Here is a 25,113-nt window from a genome sequence, read left to right as displayed (position 1 = left end):
CCTTCTTTTATGGACAGTGAAGCAAAAGAAAACTTTTTCAGACAAGGAGCGATTTTGATATCAAGGGCACGCAACCCTCTATACAAAATCAGATTCAGCCGTGTGCTAGTCCAATAAAAACAACTAATAGAAAAGAGATCTATAAATATTAAAAATCTACATTGTTGTTCTAAGAATATACAATGCATCTTCACAGAATATTTGTAAGCTAGATCACTTCAAAGGCAAACTCGACAATTCTGAGATGATTCGTCAATAAAACCTGACATTATAAAACAAAATGATAAAGATTGTTCATGAAGTGGCAACCGATCCATCAATCTTGAAACACAAGCACCGACCACAATAAGTAGAAAGCAAAATGTTCAACAATGAATATTGGAACATAATAACATGTGACACAAGTTTTACAGAAGCATACCTTGAAAAAATAAACTTCATTCGATGAGAAGAGGTAGAGCAGAATGGATTGATGATGGATTTAGATCTGATAACAGTCAGTAAAAATAATGCATCAGAATAAGCAATCAATCAACATTAATTATTCTATGGGTGGAAAAAGGCAGAAGATAAGTGCCTACCTCCAGATTCATTTTGGAGCCAATCTTGGGTGCATATCAAAGCCTCTCGTGTGTCTGGGTTTAGTGAACTACGAGAAGAATCTAGCACTCTGCCCCCAGTGCTAAATGCCAATTCTGGTGCCATAGTTGACATTGGAGTCCCAAGAACGTCACGTGCCATCATAGACAAAATTGGGTACCTTGGCATGTGGACTTTCCACCAGTTCAATATGTTAAAATCAGAATTGCGTGGAAAGATTGGTTCCTCTAAGTACTTGTCTAAGTCTGATATCATAGACTGACCCTGTGATGTCTCATGAAGGAATCTGTCAAAGCCTTTTAGCCTATCTCTGGAACTACAACTAGTACTAGGTAAACTGCTGCCAGGCAAGGCCGAGCCTTGATCAATCATAGTTGAACAGATAGAATACACATTAAAAAGTTCTTTGATACCATCAGAAACTTCCTTGATATGCTCCAGAGCAGTGCTACCATAAATTAGGGAGAAGTAGTACTCAACCAACTTCATTTTAAACCGAGGATCCAGGACTGCAGCTACAGCTAAAGGTAAACTGCACTTGCTCCAGTACCTGTCAAATTTGTCTTTCATCTTCAAAGCCATGGAACTAAGAAAATTATCTGAACTTCTGCACCAGTCAATTAATTGAATATGGACATCACAAATCTCAGGGAAGTATATATTCGCTGTAGGAAATTTGTTGCCTGAAAATATATTCATAATTTCAACTAAAAGTTTTAAGTAGCCAGTAACAGAACTAGCCCATTCCCACTCTTCATCAGTTAGAGTTGATGAATAGGAGGGATCGTGTTCTTGGAAAAGAGAAAAGGCAGTCCTGTATTCTAGTGCAGTTTCAAGCATGAGATACGTAGACTTCCACTGAACTGGAAAATCAAGAAATAAGAGGTTTTGAGTGTTAATCCTAGCATGTTGAGCAATTTCATTAAATTTTCCTTGCACTACTTGTGAACTTCTAATATATTTGATGCTCTCTCGAATCTTTTGGATCACCTCATGTAATGCGTCCATGGCATCTTGAGCAATGGATTTTATGAGATGTGCTGCAGAGCGTATATCAAGTAATTGCCGAGTACTTAAAAAAGGCCTTTTGTCAGAAACTCGCTCCTTGATTCTAAGAGTGATGTCATCATTGATGGAACAATCATCAAGTGTCAAGGCAAAAAGCTTGCAGTCAATATCCCATTCATTGAGACATTTGATAATCACTTCTGGAAGTAAGTCTTCAGTATGAGAAGAATCAAGTGTGACAAAGTTCAGGAGTTTCTTCTGTAATGTCCATTCCTCGTCAATGTAATGAGCAGATAGACACAAATACAAAGAATTTTCTGTTGAAGACCATGTTTCAATTGACAGATTAATCCTACCATGTAGTCTGTTTATCATATCAAACACTTTTTCTTTCTCCCTCCTGTAGATATCTATACAAGAAATCTCTACAGAACTGTTTGGCGTGAACTCAAAGAGAGGCTGGAGGTTCTTCACAAAGACCTTGAATCCTACTTGTTCAACCAAGCTCAGTGGGTATCCATGTAATATGATCATGCGTGCAAGATCAAGTTGACTCCTTTCCTGATCAAATTTACTACTTCCGAAGTTAATGATTTCATCTTTCTTATGCTCAGGTTCAAACTTGATGATTGTTGGCTTTATATATTCTTCTTTCCTCTGACCTTCATCAAAACCTATGTTTGCTAGGCTGATGGTATTATCTTTTTTCCTTCTCTTTGCTGCAAGTAGTTGAGACACATCAAAGTTTGATCTTTTCAGACACCGCATCAAGTGATTTCTCAGATGAGTAGTTCCACTGTTACTTGATCCACTAAGTTTCTTGTTACAATGCACACAAACAGCATAGCAGATGTCTGCCTTTCTAATCCTTTCAAAGTGATTCCAGACAACAGATGTCAGCCTTTTAGGTTTCTTAGTACCCGAATCATTTGATATTTCCATCGCATAGGCTTCAGATTATCAACACCCTGCACTTTGCACAAAACTAAGTGATAAGTCATCACCCCAAAAATTGCAGGACAAAAAAAATGACAAATTGGTGGATTTTTTGCCAACCGCCATAGGCAATTTGCGAAGGGAGGCACCCATAAGGCGCAATGGTGTGATTATACGGCGGGTGATAACACTGGCTGGGTAGAATAAAATCAGAAGTTGATGCCAGTCTCACCCTCCTCTGAATAAAGGACGACTCGAGCGCAAGGCTCCCGCCAAGTGGGGTTTGGGGAGGGTAAATATACACAACCTTACCCTGCAAGCAAACTGTTTCTAGGTTTGAACTTATGACCTCTATGTCATAAGGCAGCAACTTTACTGTTGCGCCAAGGCTCACCCTTACTCTTCTTCCATGAATTAGACAAAGAACTAGAGGGATCAACCATAGCTTTTGATAAACTCACTCAATTTTTGCAAATACAAACTGGCAAGATCACAAGACCTTAAAATCCCAAACCAGCTATGTTCCTATTACTGCAAGGTTTTAAATTGCAAGCCGCATCACATGATGCAGCTCAATAATCTCGATTGCAGCATTTAGAGCCGCATAAGGCTGTGATCACGAAATGAATCAGCCGCAATTGGCCTACGTACATGAGTCCAAACCACAACTGTGATGATCACAATTACAACTGCAATTAAAAACCATGCTCAAATTTAAAGACATAACCTTAAATCTTAGCACACTCCTCAGCAAAATAAAGCAAGAACCATGAGTATAGGTCAGAATCTATACATATCTTGACTCACACCAACTTAACCTTAAATATACATCAAAGCCACAGTTAAGAATCGAAGGGAATAAAATAAAATAAAGGCAAAATTGTGCATGCCTGCAATTTAAAACCATGGACTGCCACAATTTTGCCATCCATAAGGAACAAAACCTCTCTAAATAAAAGCATTTTTTTTTTTTTGCAATTTAACGCAATTGCGATTAGTGAACCGTCAAATAACGCAATTGAGAGTTCAAAGAAATGGGAAAAGCAAGAAAATTGAATTGGAGAGAGAGAGAGAGAGAGAGTCTTACTTGGAGAGAGAGAGAGAGAGAGAGAGAGAGAGAGAGAGAATGGTGGTTGCGGTGTTAGAGACTGATCGGAGGGTCCGATAGAAAATGATGGGGTTTGGAGAGAAGGGAAAAGGGGAGAGAGAGGGAATCCGATGATGATGCGTGTTTGGACTTGGATTGGATTGGATCCGATTCCGATAGGTATACCCAAAATGGGTGTTGGTGGTGAAAGAGAATTCGAGAAGAGATAAACGAGTGGGTGGGTCACAATCTCGGGTTTGGTTGATTCTGTGTTTCGGGTTGGGTTGGCTAGTTGGTTTTGGTTGGTCGGTTGAATTGGACGTAGGGATGGAAATGAGTTGAGCCGTTTGTCAAGGGTCTATGGTTTTAAGGCTTGGCTTGTTTCCTATAAAACCCAAACTCAAGCTTTTTAGATAAAAAGGTCAAAACCAAACTATAAAAAAAAACTTGTTAAGCTTGACTACAACCAGATTAATACTTCCAAAGAAAAGAATGTTTTGTAAAAACATTTTCAGACAATTTAAATATTTTTATTTGTCTATATTAGTATAAATCATCTCTAATCCATATATTTTTTAATATTATGCGTTTTTTTTTTCATTTTCTTTTGATATACTTTGTGTTTAAATAAGTTGAATTCAATATGATTTTGTTTATCAATTATTTTTGGATTTGTACATTACTTATACGAAATTTTATAAGTTTTCTTTTTTAGTTATTATTTTACTAGGTTTTAAAACAATTAATTAGTTAAAGACGTCTTTAAGCAGGCTTTTAAATAGGCTCGTAGGCCAAGTTAGGCTTTTATGTAAGCCAAGCCGAGCCTTTAAAAAAAGCCTATGACATGTAATGAGCCAAGCTCAAGCTTTGCGTATTCAACTCAAGTCTAGCTCAAGCCTAGTAAAGCTTAGTTTGGCTTAGTTCATTTCCATCCCTAATTGAACGTACATAAGTTGGAATAATTGAACTAAAAAAAAACTTAAATATGTATATTTTTTCATGTCAGCGCTTTTTTATTTTTTTTCATGTAAGTTTATTTTTTTAATTTTTAATTTTTATAAGTTGAGGTTATTTCGATTTTGATCCTGATAAAATATGTTTTTTAATATGATTCCATTATTTTTACTATTTTTTTTACTTTAAGTTGTCTTTATTTAATCAAACCAAAACTAATGACATTCGATTAAATTTGTACATAACTATTGAACTGATAACATTTATCCGAATAAATTAAGTAAACTTGAGTTCCTCTGGAGACAAGCTCTTTTATAAATGTGAAACCTACAACAACAATTGGTACGCTTGCCAAAAGTCCTCACAGATAGCAAGAAAGAAAGTCATGGTACCTGGACAATGGCTGCTCACGACACATTACAGGTGAAAAGTCTATGTTCCAATCCCTAAGCCCTACGTTTGGTGGAGTGGTCACTTTCGGAGGGAATCAAAAATGTCTAATAACTAGTGTAGGTAAAGTCTGTATTTCTCCCTATCCTCCTATAGGTAATGCTTTACTTGTTAAAGGTTTGAAGCATTATCCGTTGAGCATAAGTCAATTATGTGACATTGGATACAATGTCACCTTTAACAAGGATATGTGTATCATCCAGAACAAGGACAACTCTTCACTCTTCTCTACAAAGAGACAAGGAAATCTTTATAAGATTAAACTTGGTGATCTGTCAAGTTAAAAGGTGTCATGCTTACTCTCAGTCAAAGAGGATCACTTGGTATGACATAAAAAGCTTGGTCATGCTAGCTGTCATACCCTAATTTCGTCCGGGGACCATTGTTTGATAGCATGCGACCCTCGCTTGACCGCTTCGAGGTACTTAACACCCATCTTTAGGCAATCCATGGAGTTTCGCGACATGCCGAAAGTCGAAAGGAAGCATTGTTGCGCAATCCGTAAAGTTCTGCAACATTCCAGAAGTCAAAGAAGGGATTGTTGCGTAGTCCGTAAAGTTTTGTGACATTACGGAAAGAAAACAAGTATCGTTATGTAATTCGCAAAGTTCCGTAACGTTACGGAAAAAGATTCAGCAAAAAAGGCAAAGGGGGTGTATTTAGTAAATAGGGTGTGCAAATAGCAATTAGGCCCACTTGGGCCTTCCAGGATGTTCCAACAGAAGGCGGTGCCTTCTGGTGGGAGCAACCCAGCTCGCCTGGGCGAGCTGGGCGGCAACCACCTCCTTCTTTTCCCCTATAAATAGGGGAAGGAGGGCAGAGCAAATTCATTCAACCCTCTTGGTATCTGAGATTCACTTAAAATTAGTGAAAAAATTGTTTCCGTGAAGAAAATCCAAGCCGAGCCGCTTCTGTAACGCTTCCGAGACGTTTCCGTGGGCGATTTCGTGAAGATTTTCCACCGTTCTTCATCGTTCTTCGTCGTTCTTCGGTCTTCAACTGGTAAGTTCCCAAACTCGAACCTTTCAATTCATTCTATGTGCCCTTAGTGGTCCCCACTTGTTTCTCATACTTTTGTTTTTATTTCATTTGCTTTCCGTACCCCCTTTTGACGTGCTTTAATCATTTATTTAAGTCATTTTCTCACCTGATCAAAAATAAAATAAATTTACACCGATCATTTGAGTTGTAACATCTTTTAATCTCTGTTAGAATAAAATCCGACCGATCTTTCACGCCGTAACCACGTTTAAAACCAAAAACAGGCAAAATAATAATATAATAATCAAAATATCTTTGAATAAAATAATCAAAAAAATCAATCGGACGTTTTTCTTTGAAAGTTTTCTTGAATGAATTGACTAATAACCAAAGTGAAACTAAAGCTAAAATCAACTCAAAAATCAAGCTTTATCCGCAAAAATCACTAAAAACCGTTTTAAGGTCCAAACGCCTTAAAATAGTCCTCTTTGCTTTTATCGGTTAATATGGACCATTCAAAAGTATAAAATCTACATGTAACTTTATCGCTTTTGCAAGAACTACGTAGGTTTGATTTCATCATCGCAATTGAGGATACATAGGAGCAAAAGCCCCGCTTTTGTCGACCATCCCAAGAGATCGTTAATGATCCAATGCCTTAACGTTTCTCTCCTGTCAAAAACCAAGAGATCGTTAATGGTCCAACGCCATAACGTTTCTCTCCTTTCAAAATCAAAAGATCGTTTAATGGTCCAACACCTTAAATGACCTTTTGTTCAGTCAAAATATATCTTGCAAAAAAGATAAAAACAACTTAACCAACGTTTAGTTCTCAAAGAACTACGTAGGTCTGATTTCCTTATCACAATTGAGGAATACATAGGAGCAAGGGAAACACCCTTGTCGACCACAAAAAGATAAAAAATACAAAAGGCATAAAAAGACATAAAAAACGTAAAAGGGAAAATAAAACAAATTGAAGTCATGTTTGCACACTTGATTAAAGGCTGTCGTCCCTTGTGACGGACGCGTGGAGTGCTAATACCTTCCCCGTGCATAAATACAACTCCCAAACCTTTCACACTCAAAGTTCGTAGACCACAACTTTTTCGGTTTTTCCGACGTTTTCCTCGAATAAACGTTCGTGGTGACTCCGTGCATTTTCCTCCCATGGAAGACGCACTCGTGAGCCCTCGCGTCACCCTCCCGCCGAAGGGTAGGTTGCGACAGTTAGCGACTCCACTGGGGAATATTTTTAGAGAGTTAGGCCTTCTAATCTTGTGCAATATCATGACTTCCTCTTTTGTCGGTTTCCTTTTATTTCTCTTACGTTCTTGTATATAACTCTTTGATGCTTTTAGTGTGTTTTTGAAATGTATGCATGAGATAGATATTTATTCATTTGATGCACACAAACACCAACACTATTTGTACACACGGTGAGTTGAAAAGGGGCCCTATACCCGGGTCCATGGGAACATAAGGAGTGGAGGTGAATCTGTGGTCATGCTGGGTCTCCGACTTGCTTGATAACTGTGAACCCTCGTCTAGAGTTTTTTTCTTTGATAACATATTGTTGCTGGTAGTCCCTACTGCCGAAATATGTTTTTCGAAGGGGATGATACCTCTAGAAACCGTCAAGAGAGATATGACCACCTTGGGAATTATCACTAAAAGCCTTTTAGTTCCTCCCATTTAGGTCCCTAAAATAGGGGCACGAAGCGAACACGCTGCGTGCCTTTTAAACATTGCCATGCATATAACCTAAATGTCATGTATACCTTTGTTGTATGATTATTTGAGGATATTTCCATCTTGTGTACATCCCCCTATTGCGCTTTTGTGCATCTGCATCATGTCGTCACACATGCATTGTATGTTGGTCTCATCTTTTGCCACGGGAAGCCGGAAGGTCCATATCACCTTCTTAACTGCACACATGGGGCACTGCACCCCCGAATGCGCAAGAAGAAATGATTTTCCGAGCTCTCGTGTCCGTAAATGCATTCATATCATGCATCGCATAAGCATCTCTTCATAGCATCATAATGAACATATCGTTCCTGCATTTGTCCGTTATCGTATTCCAGCATCACATTTTGCATGAGTCATTGCATCATCATGCATATGCGTTCAACATACTTTTTGTTCTACAAACTGCATACCTTTTGTTTTCATGTTTGCTCATGCATGATCCTTGCATTTTCCTCTACAAAATGAAAACAAAAAAAAAAGGAAGCATGAAAATTCACGCTGCATTCTTAGTTGCATATGTTCGGTACCATGAGCCAACCATGTTGGGATCATAAACCCGTTTCACTTAAAAACAAAATGATTGAACATGGTACCTAATGCATGGTTAACTAAGAAAAAATGTTTCTTCGGGGATCTCAATTTCATAATTACATTTGCCATGCATAGCTTAAGTATGCTCGAGTCATTCATCTCTGTGAAATGTTGTCGAAGTATTGGTGATCAAAATTGCCATTCCTTGGGTTATGGGGTTGAACCAAGCTCATGCTTTTACGAAAAGGTTCATCAAGTTAAGTTGAAGTATGGAAGTAACCATCTTGCAAAAAATTGGGGCAAAAGATGGATCGAGTTACATCGCTGCTCCGTCTACTACCAAACACATTTAGGACTGTTGATGTCCCTGTTACTTCCAGTTTCACTTTGACCAAGATGTCATGGACCATGTTGAAAATCTAAATTGATTCAACCCCATGTCCTGCGTAAAAATTCGCTATACTTCAACTGTGTATCATTTTCATACATCCATGCTTCATTGGTTGCATTGCTCATTGCATTCTTTCCTTGAAAAAAACGAAGTTAATCATTGTTATCAAAAAGAAAAGAACACGCTTTACGACACCCTTACCAAACCTGTGCTAGAGCTAGAGTAATGGGTGAAGTAGAGGAGGTGCAAGAGCAGATGAAGGCCAACATGGAGGCCATGAAAGAGCAAATGGCCACAATGATGGAGGCCATGATGAGCATGAAGAAGATAATGGAAGCCAATGCGGTTGCAATTGCCGCTACCAGCGCTACTGCTGAGGAGGACCTGACTCCCCCATATGGCCTCAACCAAATAAATCATCCAACCCCTGATATGGTAGGTCTGGAAGGCAAAGAGTTGGGAGGTACGGGCGGCCCCCATTATGCGCAAATTCAAAACAACCACGTCTTCCCGCCATATGGCTTGCCTCCCAACTATACACCACCCAATGTGGCATACACTCCCAGTGAGGATGTCAATAACTCTACTCCCATACCCATTGAGAGCCGACAACCCTAAACTGATCATGCACCTATCTCTCAAACCATGGGGGAGACACATGAAATTCCCCACCACAATCTAGCCGACTTCGAGCCTTGCCTCGGATATGCCACTGAAGGGCAAGCAGTTAGTGGTATACCCCTGCAAAACACTTTGGAGGGCCCTCAGTATCACCCATAACCACACCCATTGCATTCCACAGCGGGTAAAACCCCTCATGCTATGGCAGAAATGGGAAATTTTGATCATCTAGAGGAAAGCCTCAGGGACATTGAACGAGGCGAAGATTATGCCTTTGCTAACCTAGACGAGCTGTTCCTAGTACCCAATATCATCACCCCTCCCAAGTTCAAGGTGCCGGACTTTGACAAGTACAAGGGGACTACTTGCCCCAAGAACCAACCAAAGATGTATTGTCGGAAGATGGGGGCATACGCAAAAGATGAGGAACTGTTGATACATTTCTTCCAAGAAAGTCTTACTAGGGTAGCTATTACCTGGTACACTAACTTGGAACCTTCCTGAGTCCATTCTTGGAAGGCAGTATCAATACAATTCTGATATGGCTCCGGATAGGATGCAACTACAGAGCATATGCAAGAGGGGGCATGGATCTTTCAAAGAATACGTCCAAAGGGGGAAGTATCTGGCAGCCCAAGTGGTTCCCTCAATGACGGAGAAAGAAATGATAACAATGATAGTAGACACACTACCAGTGTTCTATTATGAAAAATGGTGGGTTACACACCTTCAAGCTTTGCTGACGAAAGGATCGAAGTGGGTCTAAAAAGAGACAAATTTAATCATCTTGCTTTGATGAATGCGAAAACTGGGGCAAATGAAGAGGGTGAGAATAAAGGACAAACCCATGCTGCGACTGCCATTCCTATACGGCCAAGTTTCCCACCAGCCCAACAATGTCATTACTCAGCCAATAACGATCCTTTTCCTTACCTACCACCCAGTTATCCACAAAGGCCATCCCTAAATCAACCACAAAGCCTGTCTACCACACTTCCAATGACGAACACCACCTTTAGCACAAACCAAAACACCAACCAAGAAATGAATTTTGCAGCAAAAAAAGCTTGTAGAATTCACCCCCATTCTAGTGTCCTATGCTGACTTGCTCCCATATCTACTCGATAATTCAATGGTAGCCATAACCCCAACCAAGCTTCCTCAATCTCCATTTCTTCGAGAATACGACTCGAATGCAATGTGTGCTTATCATGTAGTAGCCCCGAGGCATTCCTTTGAGCATTGTAGGGCCCTGGAGCATAAGGTACAAGGTTTAATTGATGCGGGCTGGCTGAAATTTGAGGAGAACCGCTTGTGAATCCTAACATTGACAACCGACACCACACATGGGGCAATTTTGAAAGCTATTGTTAGATGTCTCTAATGACTCATTAGGATTTTCAAATTTATGCCATTATTGTAAACCACAATTACAATGCTAAATAATATGGATAAATTGGACACCCTTGTCTCTCTCATCCTCTCGTAATTACATATTTGCTTCCACTGGAATGTGGGTGCAAGCCATTGGTTTGTTTTCTCAAGCGACCTGCGCTCCTGAGTTTGGACTTCCAAGACCGTTCAATCAAAAATTACTTGCGCTACACATTTGGTGAGGGTGTCGTAAAACGACGAGTAAAGCGAAAAAAAGGTTCAAAAAGAAAAAGGAAAAAAGCATTTGATTGACTGTGTTTTCAAGTAAAAATATAGACGTTCATGTGACCTCATTTTACAATTCCGAAAAGTTTGTCTTTTTTTAGAGACAAGTGGGTTATCAAGAATAGGATTCATTTGACTTAACCCGTCAACTGAAAAATCCTTCAACTATTTCTCGTCCTTGGAAAATTCTTTTTGCAAGAATCAACCACTTCTTTCATTCTTCCTTGCTACAAGGTTGTGAAAACAAAACAACGACGGATACCTCAGAGCCCTACACTGAGGCAATGAAAGACACCATGCATAAACCTCAAGCGAACCTAGGGGTAGATTAGAAGTTCTCACCCAATAGGTTCCCTGCTACAAGGTCATGACGAAAGACAACGATTGGTACCTCAAAGCCCTACACTGGGGCAATGAAAGGCACCATGCAAAAACCTCAAGCAAACCTAGGGGCAGATTAGAAGTTCTCACCTAATAGGTTCCCTATTACAAGGTCATGACGAAAGACAGCGATTGGTACCTCAAAGCCTTGCACTAGGGCAATGAGAGGCACCGTGCATGAGCCTCAAGCGAACCTAGGGACAGATCAAAAGTTCTCACCGGTCGGTGTTTTTAAATGAAAAAAAAGGGACAAAACCCTGGGATTTCAATGGATAGATTAAACATCAAATAGCTCCATTGTCGTCACTCCAAAATGGTCAAGCGACTAAATCAAATGGCACACACACTCTGAGGGAGTTCCCGGAGAGATTTGCAAAAGATAGGTGTCATACCCTAATTTTGTCCGGGGACTATTCCTTGATGGCATGCAACCTTTAATTGACCGCTTCAAAGTACTTGGCACCCTTTGTTGCACAATATGTGAAGTCCCGAGACGTGTCGGAAATCAAAAGGAAGCATTGTTACGCAATCTGTGAAATTCCGTAACGTGACGGAAACCAAAAGGAAGTATTGTTACGCAATGCGTGAGTTTCCGTAACTTTTTCAAAAGCTAAAAAAGAGTAAATACATTATCTGTAAGGTTCCATAACCTTACGGAAAGAAAATAAGTATCATTACGAAATTCGTAAAGTTTCATAACGTTACAGAAAAAGAATCACCAAAAAAGTAAAGGGGGTGTATTTAGTAAAAAAGGGGTGCAAATAGCAACCAGGCCCACTTGGGCCTTCATGATACTTCCTCCAGAAAGCGGTTGCTTCTGGAGGAAGCAACCTGGCTCGCCTGGGCGAGCTGGGTGGCAAGCTCCTCCCCTATTTTGCTATAAATCGGGGGAGGAGTGAAGAAGAAAAGGGTTCAGCCTTCTTGGCACTTCGTATTCACTTGAAATTGCTGAGGAAAATTGTTTCCGTGAAGAAAATCCAAGCCGAGGCGCTTCCATAACGTTTCCGTAACGTTTCCGTGGGTAATTACGTGAAGATTTTCAATCGTTCTTCGACATTCATCGTTCGTTCTTCAACCGATAAGTACCCCAAATCGAGCTTTTCAATTCATTCTATGTACTCGTGGTGGTCCCCATTTGTTTTGTATACTTTTATTCTCGTTTCATTTACTTTCCGTACCCCCTTTTGACATGCTTCAGTCATCTATTTAAGTCATTTCTCGCTTAATCAAAAAATAAAATAAATTTCCACCGATCATTTGATTTGCAATATCTGTTAATTTCTGTTAAAATGAAGTCCGACCGTTCGGTCATGCCGTAACCACGTTGAAAATAAAAAATGAGGTAAAATAATAATATAATAATCAAAAATACCTTTTAGTAAAATAAAGCGGAAAAATCAATCGGACGTTTCTCTTTGGGATTTCTCTTTCTTAATTGAATTGACTAATAACTAAAGTGAAACTAAGGCTAAAATCAACCCGCAAAGTCAAGCTCGTCCACAAAAATCACTAAAAAAAGGGATTTGAAAGTTCAATATCTCAGTTTTTCTTACCAAGTAAATGGATCATTTTTAAGGTCCAACGCCTTAAAATGATCACCTTCCAAGTAAAAAGAATCGCTTGATTCACCCTTAAAAAGAACTACGTAGGTCTGATTTCCTCTTCGATGGAGGGTACGTAGGAGCAAGAGCCCTGCTTTTGTCGACCTCAAAAAAAATAAAAAGAAATAAAAGTTAAGGTAACACAATTTCCACAATTCTAAAAATAAGGCTATTGTCCTTTGAGACAAACGTGAGAGGTGCTAATACCTTCCTTAAACGTAAATACAACTCCCGAACTTGGAATATTCTTTATGACCGGTTTCCTTCGGTTTTTCCGACGTTTTCCACAAATAAACATTGGTGGCGACTCCGCGCATTTTCCTCCTTTGGAAAAGGCACCCGTGAGCCTCGCCTCGCGCGTCCGCAAAAGGGCATGTTGCGACAATAGGATAAGGTTGCATGAATTATCACCTCTTTCAAAAGGACAGTCAATCTGTGTTTTCCAAAAATCAAAATCAAAATCACAAAATAGGGAAAGAATGTCATGAACATTGTACAACTTTCCATTGCATTGCATTGTTTCATATGAAGTCCGCATTTACCAAATTTCAGGACAAAGGTTGCATGCATCTGTATCCCTAAAAATCGTGTTAACTGCATAGATTTCCTACATCTAATGTCCAATCTTTTGAATTTGGGATGATCGGCCTTCTCAATGAGTCAATCTCTTGCTTTCTCATAAGGGTGGACCCTTGGGTACTAGTACCCTCACCTTCAGAGGACTACACGTCCTCGCCTTCAGAGGGCTACACGCCCTCGCCTTCAGAGGACTACATGTCCTTGCCATCAGAGGGTCGCGTACCCTCACCTTCAGAGGACTACCTGTCCTTGCCTTCAGAGGACTACATGTCCTCACCTTCAGAGGACTACACGTCCTCACCTTCAGAGGACTACACGTCCTCGCCATCAGAGGACTACACGTCATCGCCATCAGAGGACTACACGTCCTCGCCATTAGAGGACTGCATGTCCTCGCCTTCGTAGGGCTACACGCCCTCACCTTTAGAGGGCTACACACCCTTACCTTCAGAGGACTACACGTCGTCCCTTTCAGAGGGCTACGCGTCCTCGCCTTCAGAGGACTACACGTCCTCGCCATCAGAGGGCTATACGTCCTCACCTTCAGAGGACTGCACGTCCTCACCTTCAGAGGACTATGCGTCCTCACCTTTAGAGGACTACACGTCCTCACCATCAGAGGGCTACACGTCCTCACCTTCAGAGGACTGCACGCCCTCACCTTCAAAGGATTACACGTCCTCCTTTTTATAGGGCTACACGCCCTCGCCTTAAGAGGACTACACGTCCTCACCTTCAGAGGACTACATGTCCTCGCCTTCAGAGGACTACACGTCCTCACCTTCAGAGGACTACACGTCCTCGCCATCAGAGGGTTGCACGCCCTCACCTTCAAAGGGTTACACGCCCTCACCTTTAGAGGGTTACACGCCCTCATCTTCAGAGGATTACACGCCCTCGCCTTCAGAGGACTACACGTCCTCGCCATCAGAGGGCTATACGTCCTCACCTTCAGAGGACTGCACGCCCTCACCTTCAGAGGACTATGCGTCCTCACCTTTAGAGGACTACACGTCCTCGCCATCAGAGGGCTACACGTCCTCACCTTCAGAGGACTGCATGCCCTCACCTTCAAAGGATTACACGTCCTCCTTTTTAGAGGGCTACACGCCCTCGCCTTAAGAGGACTACACGTCCTCGCCTTCAGAGGACTACATGTCCTCGCCTTCAGAGGACTACACGTCCTCACCTTCAGAGGACTACACGTCCTCGCCATCAGAGGGTTGCACGCCCTCACCTTCAAAGGGTTACACGCCCTCACCTTTAGAGGGTTACACGCCCTCACCTTCAGAGGATTACACACCCTCGCCTTCAGAGGACTACACATTCTCACCTTCAGAGCACTGCACGTCCTCACCATTAGAGGGTTGCACGCCCTCGCCTTCAGAGGACTACACATTCTCACCTTCAGAGGACTGCACGTCCTCACCATCAGAGGGCTGCACGCCCTCGCCTTCAAAGGGTGACACGTCCTCAACTTCAGAGGGCTACACGCCCTCGCCTTTAGAGGACTATGCGTCCTCATTTTTAGTGTGCTTCATATCCACACCTTAAGAGAATTTAAGGTCCTCTGCCCTTAAATTCTTAACCGAGACTTGTGCTCCCGGTTAAGGGGCCAGTAGTTTCCTTTTATTAGTTCCTGGGCCACCCCCTGATATTGGAGGGCGACCAACTGTGCGAGCACAACCAGAGAGGGAGGCTATCACGCAGCTACCATGCATACCGGGGTAAGATTTCACCCGTGTCGCTGCAAAGAGACGAGTGCGGATCATGCACACCAACATGACTCTCTTACACATATATAGATGACGTTGCTACTTAGCAACATTCTTCCCAACGACCGTAATGTCGATCTCTCCCTGCAGAAGTATCAGTTGGTCTGTGTCGTCCCGACATAGGTAAGTATGCATATGGTTCAACTGATTTCTAATGCCATCTACTATTTGTAGGGATCGCGCCCACAAGGCACCTAGTAGACCTGAAGGAGTCCGATAGGGCCCTGGGGTTTCCAGCTCTGGTTACTGGCCTCTGTCATTCCTACAGGGTGCTCGTCCCCCCAGCAAGGTCATGTCATCGTGACATAGGTAAGTATGCACGTGGCTTAACTGATTTTTGATGTCATCCACTATTTACAGGGGTCGCACCCACAAGACACCTAGTGGACCCGGAGAAGTCCAACAGGACCCTAGGGTTTCCAGCTCTGGTTACGAGCCTCTGTTAGTCCTACAAAGTGCCTATCCCCCAGCAAGGTCATGCCATCGTGACATAGGTAAGTATGCACGCGGCTTAACTGATTTCTGATGCCATCCACTATTTGCAGGGGTCGCACCCACAAGACACCTAGTGGACCTGGAGAAGTCCAATAGGGCCCTGGGGTTTCCAACTCTGGTTACGGGCCTCTGTCAGTCCTACAAAGTGTCCGTCCCCCCCAGCAAGGTCATGCCATCGTGACATAGGTAAGTATGCACTTCTCTCAACTGATTTCTGATGTCATCTAATGTTTGCAGGGATCGCGCCCGCAAGACACCCAGTGGACCCGGAGAAGTCCAACAGGGTCTTAGGATTTCCAGCTCTGATTACGGGCCTCTGTCAGTCCTACAGGGTGCCCGTCCCCCCCCAGCAAGGTCATGCCATCATGACATAGGTAAGTATGCACTTCTCTCAACTGATTTCTGATGTCATCTATTGTTCGCAGGGATCGCGCCTGCAAGACACCCAATGGACCCGGAGAAGTCCAACAGGGTCTTAGGATTTCCAGCTCTGATTACAGGCCTCTGTCAGTTCTACGGAGTGCCTGTGATCGAGGCCGTACTGATCGAGGCCGTACCCGAATCAAATAAACATTAAAATGTAGTAACTAGGAAGTGATCCTAGGTCGTTTCCCAACGAGCAGTGACAAGCCAAATGTTCATAATATACTTGCAGTAACAGTAATAGTAACGATGGGGGGGTTGTTTGCTTTTGTAAATTAAACAGCGAATATATGTGAATTAGAAAATATCAGAATTAAAACACGTTGCTTCCCTTTGATTCACAAGCAAGTCTCTTATCCTAGGTTACGAGAGTTTATCCTTTATCAGTTTAACCACTTAATCCAACCCTAAATTAAATTACTAAGCGAAATTCAACATAAGGCATTCATTATGTGATTAAGCATCACATACACCAATTACTCATAAACGATCATTAAGCATGAACGTAAATTAAGCGTAGAGACAATTAATCAAGCACTAAGCATGCATGAATTAAAAGCAACAAATTCAAAGTAATTAGTGAAGAGGAAAAACTAAACAGAATTTAACAGTAATAATAGAACCTCAAAGAGAACTGTGCTTGATCCTCAAGGGAAAACAACGCTGCGGACTTAGCCTTCCATTAATCAAATAGAGAATGAAATTTTATTGATAAAACTAAAAGTCTGAACTGGAATTGAAAAAAAAACGAAAATAAAAGAGAAAGAGAAGAGAGACTAAAACTAAAAACGAAAAATAGAAGAGAGAGAAGAAGAGAGAGAGAGAGAGAGTCTCCCGCGAGGGAGAGAGGGAGCCCCCTAAACTAGAACCTTGGTGCTGTTATATAGTTTTTTTCAGCCCCAAAGCTTACAAATATGTTTTAAATCCAAGCCCATAAGTAAAATCAAATCAAATCTAGATAAGATAAGATAAGATAAGATCTAGATGAAATAATATCTAGATGAGATCAAATCTAAATAATATCTAGATAAGATAAGATCTAATTTTATAGAATAAATTAGTCTGCCCTCTTCAAGTCCAAACCCAATTCTAGATTCAAGCCCAATGCTAGATTCAAGCCCAATGCTTCATTAATTCCTGGAATTAGATTAAAAACATCAAATTAGCTGAATGGGCCCAAATAATAAAACTGCCTAATTAATTGACAATTAAGACCAATCAATAATTAAAATGGTGCAAAAAGGGTTTAGAAAATAGAAGAAAATGATGGCACATCACGTACCCGAATCAAATAAATATGAAAATGCAGTAACTAGGAAGTGATCCTAGGTCGTTTCCCAACGAGCAGTGACAAACCAAATGTTCATAATATACTTGCAGTGACAGTAACGATTGGGGGGGGGGTTTGCTTGTTTGTTAATTAAAGAGCAGAACAAGTAAACTGGAATACGAAACTACTAATATTAAAAACGGGTTGTTTCCTTTGATTCAGAAGCCATTCTCTTATCCTGGGTTATGGAGAATTCGTCCTTAACAGTCAACCACTTAATCCAACCGTATTTCAATTTACTAAGCGAAAATCAACTTAGGGTTTTCAATACGTGATTAGGCACCACATACACCAGTTAGCCCTTCGTCCATTAAGCATGAACGCAAGTTAGGCTCAGAGGCAATTAATCGAACACGAAGCGTGCACTGATTAATATTCATGAAATTGGGATAACTGGTGAAGGGAAAACTGCCAGGAAACCACATTACAAGCGAAACCTCAAAGAGAGTTGGGCTTCATCCTCAAAAGGAAACAACACCATAAAATCTAGCCTTCCATGGATTCAAACAGAAAACGCAAATGAAACATGAAACAGAAACGTAAATGAACAGAAACGTAAATGAACAAAAACGTAAATGAAAGTAGAAGAAGAGGCACGAATGAACTCGTAATTAGAAGCAGAAAACGGAAATTTGCATTAAGAACGAAAATTGTAACAAGGGAACAGAAAAACGTGAAAACCTAAAACCAAAGCTCTGAATAATGAAAATAGCATAACATAATGCCTTGCACGAATCCCAAGGCAGCTATTTAAAAAGAGTCACTCAAAGTCACTGGGCCCTATTACAATACTCTGGCCCAAAACGAAATAAACACTGAACAACATAAAATAAAATTGCGAAATTTCCTAATTAGAAATTAACTAAGGTAAGCGCTGCTTTATTTTCCCTCTTCAAGTCCACAACCAAAATCCGGATTAAGCCCAATGTTTCATTAATTCCTGAAATTAGATTAAAAACATCAAATTAGCTAAATGAGCCCAAATAATAAAACTGCCTAATTAATTGACAATTAAGACCAATCAATAATTAAAATGGTGCAAAAAGGGTTTAGAAAACAGAAGAAAATGATGGCACATCAAAACCCCCCATACTTAGCCTTTTGCACTCCTGGGCAAAATGAAACAAAGAACAAAATCCAAGGATATCAAAGAGAGGCAAACAAACACATTCATATATTTCTCAATGAACTTCAAGGAATGAAAGGAATGGGTAACATCTAACATAAGGAGATCCAAAAAGTCAAGACATTCATGAAAATCATCCAAGCAACCCAATCATGGCAAAATAGTTAATCAGCTCAAGAATGAAAAGTGATAAAGCCTCACAAGATATACACTCTATCTCTCAAGTGTCTAGGCTACTATTTACCCTCAAAGCACCCATGAAAGCAAACACCACATAGACTTGGCAAGATTCTAAAATTGACAATCAACCCACAAACACAAGCACATGAGGATCAAAAGGTCTTTTAAGGTTGTAATGGGGCCAAGGACAAGGTATGGAGAAATATGGAATAAGTGGCTAAATCCCAAAGGAATAGAGGAGCAAAGGGGAATAAGTGCATATTAAGAAAAAAAAAAAAGAAAATAAAAAGAAGTAAAGATAAAATTTAAACATGAAGAGTAGAACCAAGAGTTTCATCATTCTTGTGCCATTTAAGATCTTATTCACTCAACTTTATTGCTTTTCTTTTTTTTTTCGAATTTTTTTTTTATTCTATAGCCTTTGAGAAACAACATTTCATTCAGCATGTCCAACATTTAACCAATATACAATGTACATCAAGTATGGCCCAAAATACATCATGAAGCATAGCCAACAAAACAAGTTGTCCAATGAAACAAAAACCCCCCACACTTATTCCCAAAACAATTCCAAAGCTCCAAAATTCCTTAAGGAGATGGTGATATCATGGTTTTTCACTTAAGGCTTGTAGTGAGCATCAAAACAAGGAAAGGGAAACAAGGCTCAAAAGGGCTATCAAAGGAATTAATTCAAGGTAAGTCCATTTGGCTAGAAGCTTATAAGAACAAAATTGCCTCAATCATTTCCAAATATGCATGTGAATTAGGACGCATCAACAAGAATCAAGCCAAGGCTATTGTGCAAGCAATCAATGGGGCAAAACACACCAAATGATTATGATGATGGATGGCTCAAATTCTCACAAAGGTAAACTCATCACTTTCAAATTGAGCTTTTAAAACTATCATGACATGTAGAGAAGAATCAAGGATTTCAAGTCACAAAATGTCAAGAACTTTTATTTTCAAAACAATTACCCATTTCTTGAACATATCCTATAATTCAAAGAAAAACATGCAAATTCGTACGTGCACACAAAAATTGACCCAAAATATTAAACTGAAAATCCGACGAAACTAACAACATTAACAAATTAACACAACTAACAAATTAACAAAACCAACAAAACTAGCAAAACCAAAGAACACTCCCCCCCATACTTAAACAACACATTGTCCTCAATGTAGCACAATTAAAAGATTAAAAACAATTAAATCATCAAAGAGAATCGGACAAGTGTAATAAAAGCAAAGAAGGAGATAGGAAAAGAAAAACTCCCTAAGTCATGGTGGAGGAAGAGTAGGGTGGAGTAAGGAAGTCTCTTCCACCACTACGTCCACTAAAGAAGGGTTCGTGAGGAATGACTTAAGTCGATGTCCGTTGACCTTGAAGCTCTTGTTTGTGGAGTCGCTTTTGATCTCAACTGTACCATAAGGAAAAACATTAGTAACAACAAAAGGACCAATCCACTTAGACCTCAACTTACCACTCATGAGTCCAAGCCTAGAATTATACAATAACACTTTTTGCCCAACCACGAAGTCTTTTTTAACTATCATGCTATCATGGAACTTCTTGGTCTTTTCTTTGTAGAACTTGGCATTCTCGTAGGCTTCTAGGCGGATTTCATCTAACTCACTCAGTTGCAACTTTCTTTCCTCACCAGCTTGATCCATAGAGAAGTTGCAAGTCTTCACTGCCCAGTAAGCTTTGTGCTCAATTTCCACTGGAAGATGACATGCCTTTCCAAAGACAACCCGATAAGGAGACATTCCTATGGGTGCTTTGTAGGCAGTCCGATGTGCCTAGAGAGCATCATCAAGCCTGGTACTCCAATCTTTCCTGCTTGGCTACACAATCTTCTCTAAAATTCGCTTGATTTCTCGGTTAGAAATTTCTGCCTGTCCATTGGTCTGGGGGTGGTATGGTGTGGATACCCTATGTACCACCCCGTACTTTTTAAGCAGGGCATGCATTGTCCTGTTGCAAAAATGGGTTCCTTGATCACTAACAATTGCTTTAGGTACTCCAAACCTGCAAAACAGATTAGACCTGACAAAGTCTGCGACAACTTTAGCATCATTAGTTCTAGTGGGCTTGGCTTCCACCCATTTTGAAACATAGTCAACTGCAAGGAGAATGTAAACATAACCAAAAGAGACAGGAAAAGGACCCATGAAATCTATACCCCAGACATCAAACACCTCACAGAATAGCATAGGTTGCTGAGGCATTTGTTGTCGCCATGTAAGTGTACTTCCTCCTCTCTGACACTGCTCACAAGTGCTGCAGACCTTCCACGCATCTTTAAAGATGGTGGGCCAGTAAAAACCACAATCAAGCACTTTGCGAGCTGTCCTTTGAACACCCAGATGACCTCCCGATGCGGAAGAATGACAGAACTGCAAGACTGAGTCAGTCTCATGATCTGGAATGCACCGTCTAATGACCTGATCACTGCACAATTTCCACAAGTAGGGGTCATCCCAAATAAAATGCTTAGCATCACTTTTAATTTTATCTTTTTGGGCCTTAGATGCTAAGGGAGGAAAAACAGAGGCAACTAAATAATTGACAATGTTAGCAAACCAGGGGGTAGAAAAAGAGTCAGAAATACTATACAATATATACAAATGATCATCCGGGAAATCATCCCGAATAGGTGAATCTGCATCAGAGACACGTTCGATCCGACTCAAATGATCAGCAACTAGATTTTGTGCTCCGCTCCTATCACGGATCTCCAAGTCAAACTCTTGGAGCCAGAGCATCCATCGGATCAACCTAGGCTTAGAATCAGCCTTCTTCAACAAGTACTTTAGAGCTGCATGGTCAGTATAAACAATAATGCGAGTACCAAGCAAATAAGATCGAAATTTTTCAAGAGCAAAAACTATGGCTAGAAGCTCTTTCTCAGTAGTAGTATAATTTGCTTGGGCAGCATATAAAGTCCTAGAAGCATAATATATCACCCTGGGCAATTTATCAATTTTCTGAGCAAGGACAGCCCCCAATGCATAATTTGATGCATCACACATAAGCTCAAAAGGGGCTGTCCAATCGGGTGCCTGGATGATGGGGGTGGTAGTCAACGCTCTTTTGAGGCAATCAAAAGCCTCTTTGCATCTGTCATTAAAGTCAAGCTCCACCTCCTTTTGCAACAAGTTGGACAGTGGAAGGGCTACTTTGCTAAAATCCCTCATAAAGCGCCTGTAGAATCCTTCATGACCAAGAAAAGATCGCACCTCTCGCACACAAGAGGGGTAAGGCAATTGTGAAATAACAGAAATTTTTGCAGGATCTACTTCAATACCCTTATTGGAAATAATGTGGCCTAAAACTATACCTTGCTCAACCATAAAATGACATTTTTCAAAATTTAGAACAAGGTTAGTTTCAATGCATCTATTCAAAACTTTTTCCAAACTATTCAAACAACCATCAAAAGAGGATCCATATATAGTGAAATCATCCATAAACACCTCTATGCAATTTTCTAAAAAATCACTGAAAATACTAATCATGCACCGCTGGAAGGTACCAGGGGCATTGCACAGGCCGAAAGGCATCCTCCTATAAGCAAAAGTGCCGAAGGGGCAGGTGAATGTGGTCTTTTCCTGATCCTCAGGAGCAATAGTAATTTGCATATAACCAGAAAAACCATCAAGGAAATAGTAGTGGGATTTACTTGCCAGGCGTTCAAGCATCTGGTCAATGAATGGCAGGGGAAAATGGTCCTTTTTGGTAACCTGGTTCAGCCTCCTATAGTCAATGCAGACTCTCCAACTGTTCTGCACCCGAGTAGGAATCAGCTCCTCCTTCTCATTTCTGATCACTGTGAGGCCAGTCTTCTTCGGGACCACCTGGACGGGACTCACCCATTGGCTATCGGAGATAGGATAAATGATTCCAGCTTGCAAAAGCTTGGTTATCTCCTTCTTCACTACATCAAGAATCACCGGGTTGAGTCTTCTCTGTGGTTGTCTTACTGGTTTAGCTCCATCCTCTAAATTTATTCGATGCATACATGTGGATGGGCTAATACCAGGAATGTCCGCCAGGGTCCAGCCTATAGCCTTCTTATGCTTCTTGAGAACTGACAACAACTTCTCCTCTTGCTCATCAGCAAGGGAGGCAGATATAATCACTGGAAAACTCTTGCTATCATCCAAGTAAGCGTATTTTAAATTTGATGGCAGAGGCTTCAATTCTGGTGTGGTCGGCTGGACAGTGGTAGAAGGAGATGGTTTCTCAGCCTTTACCTCATAAAGAAAGTCAGAGGTATGTGTACTTCCTGAAACATGGTTAGTCCTATCTGACTCTATAAAATCAATCTCGAGAGGTAAAACACCACCACCAGACATGCAATCAATATCACTCTCAGATTTACTCTCAGCATCAAATTCAGACATATGATTAAGTACAATTTCAGACTCAATGCATGAAGAGTGAGAGGCATGCAGATTAGAATAAAGATCAGTCATGTATTCCTCAACAACATGGTCAATTATTTCAGCACGAAATACAGAAAGATCTTCATATGGGTATTTCATAGCATCCAGAATATTAAAATGAACAGTTATGTCACCAAATTCCATAGACAGTGTGCCTGCATAAACATCTATCTTAGTTCTAGCAGTTTTCATAAAGGGTCTGCCTAGAATGATGGGAACTGATCCTTAAGAAAATCCATCTTCCATATTCAAGATATAAAAATCAACAGGGAAAATCAGTTCACCAACTCTAACTAAGACATCTTCTATGAAACCAACAGGATAGGCAACACTTCTATTAGCTAAATGAATTACCACATCAGTTGACTGCAAGGGACCTAGAGATAGAGAATTAAAAATCGACAGAGGCATAACACTAACAGAGGCTCCTAAATCTAGCATGGCATTGTCAAACTTACTATTCCCTATAATACAAGGTATGCTGAATGTACCTGGATCTTTGCATTTTTCAGGAATTTGAGGAACAGATTTACCAATCAATGCGGAGACATTTCTGCCCATGCTAATTCGTTCACTTCCTTTAAGTTTCCGCTTATTAGTGCATAGCTCCTTCAAGAATTTGGCATATCTTGGAATTTGCTTTATTGCATCCAACAGAGGTATGTTTACCTCTACCTTTCTAAACGTTTCCAAGATCTCTTTCCCTGCCTCTTCCATTTTTTTGTTGGAAACTGCTCTTGGAGGGAATGGAAGAGAGGGAATGTGCTGCTTCTACAAATCAGAATTACCTGTGGAAGAAGATTCACCTGCACAGAAATTGTTAGGTAAATTTTTGTCATCACCTTTTTCTGGAATAGAGTGAAGTTTGGCAGGTTCATTTGCAGATGAGGAAGGTGCTACGGGTTGAGGTCCTTGACATTGCTTTCCCGACCTCGATGAAATGGCACTGAAATTTTTGGGATTTTGGACAGCTTGAGAAGGTAGCTTGTCAGAATTCTGGGACTGTTGTTGATTCAATTGGGTAGCCAATTGTCCCATCTGATTGGTTAAGCTCTGAATGAAGGCTCTGGTCTCTTGCTGAAACTGCATGTTCTGCATAGTCATTTGCCTCACAAGTTCTTCGAGGGAAGGTTGTGGAGGGGCCTCAACTATTGGCTATTTCTGGGGTTGTTGCTGTTGTTGGATTGGTGGAGGAATGTATGGTCTGCTTGGGCCAGCAGCATTTTGGAAGGAAGGAGCAGGCTGCTGTTGTTGTTGCTGAGGGCTGGACCATCTGAGGTTAGGGTGATTCCTCCATCCAGGGTTGTATCTGTTGCTGGAGAGGTCATAATTGCTCTGCTGTGGTTGATTTTGCTGCTGAGGTTGAGGAGGTCTATTGTAAATATTTGCAGCATAAGCTTCAGGCTGCTCAATTGCTCCAGGTTGCTGCATGGAAGGGCAAAGGTCTGTATGATGGTCAGCAGAGGAGCACAAACCACAAACCCTTGCGACAGGTACAGATTTCTGATTCAAGGCCAGCTGGGTTACCAAGTTAACCAATGCATCCAATTTGCCTTCAAGCTTCTTAGTTTCAGATGATGCAGATGGGTTTGTAGCTACCTCATGCACTCCTCTAATGACTATGGCATCATTTCTGGCGCTAAACTGCTGGGAGTTGGAGGCCATCTTCTCAATTAAATTTCTGGCTTCAGCAGGAGTCATGTCTCCAAGGGCTCCACCACTGGCAGCATCTATCATACTTCTCTCCATATTACTGAGTCCTTCATAAAAATATTGGAGAAGAAGCTGTTCTGAA

The 25,113-nt window shown here is 40.9% G+C and overlaps 1 protein-coding gene across 1 annotated transcript; it reads right to left on the bottom strand.

Annotated features, from left to right (window-relative positions):
• Nucleotides 1-33: 33 nt before the first annotated feature.
• LOC106794558 (zinc finger BED domain-containing protein RICESLEEPER 1) lies at nt 34-3,846 on the bottom strand. Its single transcript, XM_014762050.3, has 4 exons — nt 3,632-3,846; nt 582-2,576; nt 422-487; nt 34-262 (listed from the first exon to the last, which is right to left on the bottom strand). The coding sequence occupies exons 2-3, from the start codon at nt 2,548-2,550 to the stop codon at nt 438-440; spliced, it is 2,019 nt and encodes a 672-aa protein (XP_014617536.1). The 5' UTR covers nt 2,551-2,576; nt 3,632-3,846; the 3' UTR covers nt 34-262; nt 422-437.
• Nucleotides 3,847-25,113: the final 21,267 nt, after the last annotated feature.

Source organism: Glycine max, chromosome 9 (genome assembly GCF_000004515.6).
Source record: "Glycine max cultivar Williams 82 chromosome 9, Glycine_max_v4.0, whole genome shotgun sequence".
NCBI classification, from domain to species: domain Eukaryota; kingdom Viridiplantae; phylum Streptophyta; class Magnoliopsida; order Fabales; family Fabaceae; genus Glycine; species Glycine max.
Note: the sequence above shows the minus strand (reverse complement) of the source record. Positions and strands in the feature narration are given on the sequence as shown.